Raw genomic sequence first — 6,626 nt, forward strand, 5'->3', positions numbered from 1 at the left:
CCCTGACCTGTGGTATCAGAAAGGCCTTTTTCCACCCAGAGAACTCCCACTCACCTGATATTTCCTCGCTCGCACTATTCTCTGTAGAGATCACTGTGTGGGAAAATCTCAGTAAATCAACAGTTTTTTAAAATACTCAGACCAACCAATCTGACACCAAAAATCATGCCAAGTTCAAAATCACTTAGATCGTCTTTCTTTACCATTTTGATGCTCAGTGTGGACTTCAGCAGGTCATCTAGATCGTGTCTACATGCCTAAATGTTATTTGCTGATTAGCTACTTGCATAAATGAGCAGTTGAACATGTACCTAATAAAAATAGAGCAGCATGGACTATAAGGCTCGCAGTGAATAATGGTCAGGTTACAACAGATGTTTTGATGGAGGCGTTTGTATCATAACAGCTGCACCATCAGCTGAAAGCAAACAAGTCATGAGCCTTTTTAACAGGATGCAACAGATAGCACCCCAGAGCGAGACCCCCTCCTACACAGACAGTGGCAATGATAGTCCATTGTTCCAAGATGCAAGATGCTTTAGCAAAGGCAAGGCTATGTGCACATAAGGAGGGGGCGGTAATACTCCAAAACATACGAAGCTTACAAGAACTTCATAGGAAGAAAGCAAAATAAGAACAAAACCGCAGCTTCAGGAGCCTCTCATAGTTTCAGGTGTGGGTTTTTGTGGCCTCCTCTTTGTGCCGTTTGCTCTTGTTTGTTAGTAATGCTGGTTAGATCGCTGTCTGATAATGGCTTTTCTTTTTCATCTGAGAAATGCAACCAAAAAAGAAAAAAGGGGGAAAGCAAAGCTCAAAATCAAGTATAACAGATGCTGCCTGACCAGCTTCACCCTTGTTCTATACATTGTTGTGGGTGACACATAAACAATTATCTCTGAGACCTGCCAGCAGAAGGAGAAGAAAAGGCAATCGCAGATATGATTACAAACACTACAGATATCGGAACATAAATCATGCATCACTGGACACAATTAAGTTCTCATTAATTGTGTCGACTTTTGACACTTTGGGGATGAGGCAATGAAATTAATCCAGTTGTTGAATGATAAAACAATAATCCAAACTACTAATCCTCCTCTGTGCGATTCACGAGGTATTATCACTCAGTCAGCAGCATGGGGTGATATTTAAGGAAGCGTTGACAACATATTTGATGATATCCAGAACCACCGAAATAGAAAATGAAGTACTTATTATTCTTTTTGCTTGTGCTGTTAACACATCCATGTGAACAACACTGAAAAGACACATCTGTCTTTTTGCATTTCCTCTGAAAGCTTTGAAGCCTGAAGCCAATGCATGACCCACTTATACAGTCAGACATCTCAGCAGCACTCAAACACTCTCTTCGGCTTTTACACCCCCTTACTCAAATATGACAGCGTCCTCGCTTGTATAAGGTCACGTGTGGCATTTCTACAACTCTGCGATCAAATCTTTATTTCCAAATCATATTTAAGTTCATTCAAATTACTCCAAACTTTATTTTAAATCGGAATCTTTTATTGTCATTAAGCCAAAAGCACAATGAAATGATATCCTGATTCATTCAAATGCGAGGAAAGCAAATCTAACTATTGACAAAAATAGAAAATGAAACTCTTTCTAATAAATAAATAGATATGTGTATATACAGTGGCTTGCAAAAGTAGCCCCCTTGAACTTTCCCACATTTTGTCACATTACAGCCAAAAACATGAATCAATTTTATTGGAATTCCAGGTGAAAGACCAACACAAAGTGGTGCACACGTGAGAAGTGGAGTGGCAAGATCTGAAAACTGCTGTTCACAAACGCTGCCCATCTAATCTGACTGAGCTGGAGCTGTTTTGCAAAGAAGAATGGGCAAAGATTTCAGTCTGTAGATGTGCAAAGCTGGTAGAGACAGACCCTAAAAGACTGGCAGCTGGAACTGCAGCAAAAGCTGGTTCTACAAAGTATTGACTCAGGGGGCTGAATAATTACGCACACCCCACTTTGCAGTTATTTATTTGTAAAACATGTTTGGAATCATGTATGATTTTCGTTCCACTTCTCACGTGTGCACCACTTTGTGTTGGTCTTTCACCTGGAATTCCAATAAAATTGATTCATGTTTTTGGCTGTAATGTGACAAAATGTGGGAAAGTTCAAGGGGGCCGAATACTTTTGCAAGCCACTGTAAGTTACTGCTTGAGTCATTATTGATTGCAAAGTTCATAAATTCATGAAAAAATTAACTTGGTGTGTTGCTGCTCTGCCTGCATGCATGTAACAGCATGTCCTTGTGCATAATGTGAATTAAAAGGCTGCATCTAGTCACATAAATAAATTCAGTGTACGTAATACTGCTTTTCAAAATAAAAGCAATTTATGGAAGAATGAAAAATATTTATTATCGCTTTGAAAAAATAATAAATGCCTATTTTGTCCTTTTGTAACCGCACAATCACACAAAACGTCCTTAAATATAATTCAGTACCAGTGCAGACACTGGTCTATCTAACGGCAGCCCCAAAAGTCAATCCTGATGGACTCACATGTTGAATAGCCCCACTAAGCACCATCAGAAATCACGTGCAACACCTTGGATTTTGCTAGCTTGCTGAATACATGAGTTGCATCTGCAGGCTACTAACCAACCCGCAACCCTTAGCTGACAGCTTATAACGCCACGCTTTCATGCAAGACCTCTGTCTCAACAGTGTACTTTAACTGGATGAATTTCAAGTGTGTCCCTAGTGAACATAACTGGCCCTGAAGCATAAGCAAACTGATAAGCAGGTTGGAGCCCCCCAAGAGCACAGGAAAGATCTATAAATGTGTATTTATTGTGTATGTGTTATATTTATAGTAGAACGTAAAATATGGGGGCCTTTCTGTGTGGAGTGCATGTTCTCTCCATGTTTGAGTGGGTTTCTCTCAGTCCACAGACATGCACTTAGTGGGGTTAGTTGAATTGTTGATTCTAAATAACCCATAGGTGCGAATGGTTGTCCATCTTTTTGCATCAGGCTGGCAGTCAGTCCAGAGTGTACCCTGCTTCTCGACCTGTGGCAGCTGGGATAGGCTCCAGCCCCCTGAGACCCTGATAAGGATAAGCGGAAGAGAATGGAAGGATTTTAAGAGACTGACAATTTAAAGCTACTAGTTTAATCATTTTCATTGTCAGAGCTGGGGTCACATGCATGCACAAAGATACACAAGATGTGTGTCTTTGTGGCTGAAAACAAAAAAAGGAAAAAGAAAAAAAGCAGCAGAATAAATTTCAGTGAACCGTTTTAAAACTGCACCATCTGCTGGGTCATTTTATTTCAGTCCAGCACAGTAAGTCACAATAATGTTTGTGCCAGATGTATTATGAGCAAGAACAGACACTATATAGTCAACATTGTTCATCGGCGTTTGCATTTCAAAGGTGTTTTCACCCACCTGTTTCCCAATTGCATGCCGCTGTACATGGATGATCTGCAAGTCAGATGCTGATTGGTTGACAAGTTGACCAGAATAGGGAAAGAAGTATAAGTGGAGTTTATGGGGGATGGAGAAACCTGAAAGTACAGTGGCTGTAGTGGGCATTGTTGTTAACACTCAGTTTCATTTCATAACTTTGCATGGTAGACCAACAATAGCACAAGCAACACTTCCTCCATCTGACAACAAGCACTGTCTTCAAGTAGATTTGGCCTTCACACTGCACCTGCTGAAGCATAAAAGAAGCGTTAAATGTGGGGCGGTCCCTGAGGCCTGGCATGGTCTCGCAAACAGCTTTTAGATGAGGGACGAGAATAAGGGCAAGTGCACAAATGACATCAACAAAAACAAATAAAAACCTCTAAATTATTTCCTTTACTTACCTTATTTACTTCGTGACAAAACACCTTAGAGTTTCACAATGTTGGAGTGAGATTTTGCAATTGTATTAGATGAATAAATGTGTAATTTAATAAAAACAGCAAAGCGAGTGTCTCTTGTGTAAAGCTAATAATTCAAAGCCAGCGAAATAAACTAATCTTACCGTTTTACTAGCATAAAAAGGAAAGAATGAATAAATTCACCAATAAATGTAATATGCAGCGGCGTTTTTATTGTCACGTGCGACGTCCAACTGTTGAACGTGGGTGCATGTTCGCACAGGATCCACTGGGTGGCGCCAAATAGCCAGCAGTTATTGTGCAGGGACTCAAAGGCTGCTGGGAAATTTTCTCCGAGGAAGTAAGATAGATGCTAAAGTAGCTGGCTCCACAGAGGTAAGAGTTTGATAATGTGAGGCATTTATCGGGTCACAACGCTTACACTGACACATTAATGATGTGAAAAGTCGGAGTGTGTTGTTGGCGTGTGGCTGGGTGAAAAGTGACGTACGTAGCGTCCATTTTTGTTTGCCAGGTGTCAGCACGCGCCTCGCTAACCCGCAATGTGTTTATGAGAGTTTCTCAAACACCTGCGGTGTTTACTTTACTCTCTGTTGGCTGGTTTGCCTTCGTAAACCACTTTGTTCATAAATTGCAGGTTTACCGATGACGAAACATTAACAAAGAGGAACGTCTCAGAAGCTGCAGCTGTCTGCAGTCATGGTGAGTAAACTGAGATAGAAATGCTTTTATTTTGTAGGATCACGCCACTTATTCTACCCTCAACTGACAAACGAGGTTTTTTCAGGAGCACTCTTTAGCTCATGTTCTTGTATGCTAATCACTGCGATCAGTCAGAGAGGACATTTTCAAATGATCAAGCTGAGAAGACCTTTGCTCATCTTTCTCATCAGCAGGAGGACATAAGCACTGTGATGTCCTGGTTTTCCAGCCCGGTGTACAGCCGATACTGGCAGCACTATCGGCAGGCCATGGCGTGGCATCAGAGGCACAGGCGCGCCTACAGAAAGGCCTTGGAGGCTGCCTACGGCCCCTGCTGCTACCAGGAGGAGGGGCCCGGTGACCGGCCTCGCTATGCTGACTGGAGCTCTGCAGAGAGCAACAGCGAAGACGAGGCGGACGATGCAGAGGAAAGTAGCTCGGAAAGCGAGATTGAGTGCGATGTGAGCAACATGGAGATCAGCGAGGAGCTCCGGCAGTACTTCGCCCAGACTGAGCGACACAGGGAGGAGCTCAGTAAGTAAACAAAGGGGAGCAGGTGCTTTAAAAGGTCAATTTTTAAAAGCGCAGCCTCTCCAGATGTTTAGTCTAAGGTGAGGAGCCTGTCTGGTATGTGTCCAAAAATGGTCCGTGTTGTCGTTCTTGCAGAGAAGCAGCAGCAGATGGAGGCGGAGCAGCAGGGCAGCTACGTGCCGGCCGATCAGGACCTACACAGCTTCTCGTTGCGGAGCAGTGTCGCCCCTCCCTTGGAGCGACCCGGCGAAAGACGCACGGCCGAGATGAAGAAGCTGTACGGCGGGGATGCGGCCAAGATCATGGCCATGGAGGCGGCGATGCAACTCAATTTCGAAAGAAACTGTGACCTGAAGCAGCCCAAGTACTGGCCCGTGATCCCGCTGAAGCTATGACGCCGTAAACAGTTTGATCTGGAGACGATCCATGCTCTGATCCCTCTGCGAGCTGCTGATGTAGAACTAACGGGTTTAGGAGGTTTGAAGTTATTTCAAGGAAGAAAACAAAACTTCTGCTCGGCCAAACACGAACATCCCCGACCTGTCGGCTGCTGCTCCAGATTAAAAACCTCTGGCTGTGGCAGTACGAAACACGAGGTTTACCCTACTGCATAAATTGGTTTTTAATTTATGGCATGAAACACCAGCACTTAGTCCCCCAAAACATCCTGTTGGTTCGGCGCTAAAAAGTGAGAAGCAGCGTGAGCGGAGGGTCAGAGTTGCAGTAAATTTGCCCCCACAGGTGATGCAAATGTATTCAAACAGCCTGCGCCTGTGTTTCCTCCTAATCTCTTTTTGTTTACCCTCTGGCTCGGTGATGTTTCATGCTGCAGTAGCTCCTCTTATGCCTGTCAACTTAGTTTAACCACAAAAAACATTGTCAGCCCCACGTCCTCCCCCTCCCTCCCCTCCCTGTGTTCAGATTTGGGAGCGTTCCTGCATGGCTGCCTCTGCCTACACAACAAGAGTGATTTGTTGTTGCTACTTCTAAAGTGCGGTTCTCCGATTCTGACATTCACTGGCTTCAAAGCCACTCGTGTGAGTTCTCTGGGGGAGGGGGGGGGTGTTGACTATTCTGTTTTATCTTGTTTGTGTTTGCACCAAGCTGCTCCGTTTTTTTTAAACGGGAGGATGTGTATTTTATATGATTTCTGTTTGTAATAAAGTGTTTTCTGTCCACATGAAACTTCCTTTGCTTTCAGTCATTTTTAGTGGCATCGCTGTGAGATGGAAATCCGATTATATAACTGCTCTTCAGCACATTTCTGTACTCAGAAATAAAACTGTGTAATTCAAGTTGGTTGGTTGGTTGTTTAATTAGAATTTTTATTTTCTCAACATACATTAAAGCTTTTAGTGTCAGACTTGGAAGATTTATTTCTGAATTTGTGGGGTAGTGGATGCAAATGCAGTTTTATTTTTCATTAAATGTAATGATTTAATTATTAAGTGTTGACACTAAAAAAAATGCAGGCATTTTGTGTTTTTCTTACTTATCAAAAAAGAAAAAGGAAGTGAA

The 6,626-nt window shown here is 42.8% G+C and overlaps 1 protein-coding gene across 2 annotated transcripts; it reads left to right on the plus strand.

Moving 5' to 3' along the window:
• Positions 1-4,197: 4,197 nt before the first annotated feature.
• On the plus strand, positions 4,198-6,281 carry gemin8 (gem (nuclear organelle) associated protein 8). 2 transcript variants are annotated; one of them, XM_085348241.1, is made up of 4 exons: positions 4,198-4,250; positions 4,513-4,577; positions 4,769-5,111; positions 5,244-6,281. In XM_085348241.1, the coding sequence occupies exons 2-4, from the start codon at positions 4,575-4,577 to the stop codon at positions 5,501-5,503; spliced, it is 606 nt and encodes a 201-aa protein (XP_085204367.1). In that variant the 5' UTR covers positions 4,198-4,250; positions 4,513-4,574; the 3' UTR covers positions 5,504-6,281. The 2 variants fall into 2 exon arrangements, with proteins under 2 accessions (XP_085204367.1, XP_085204368.1); XM_085348242.1 differs by having other exon boundaries at positions 4,772-5,111.
• The last annotated feature ends 345 nt before the right edge of the window (positions 6,282-6,626 follow it).

This window comes from Diplotaxodon limnothrissa, linkage group LG23, assembly GCF_057381915.1.
Source record: "Diplotaxodon limnothrissa isolate DT_005_m linkage group LG23, D_limnothrissa_male_GT1.1, whole genome shotgun sequence".
NCBI lineage: Eukaryota > Metazoa > Chordata > Actinopteri > Cichliformes > Cichlidae > Diplotaxodon > Diplotaxodon limnothrissa.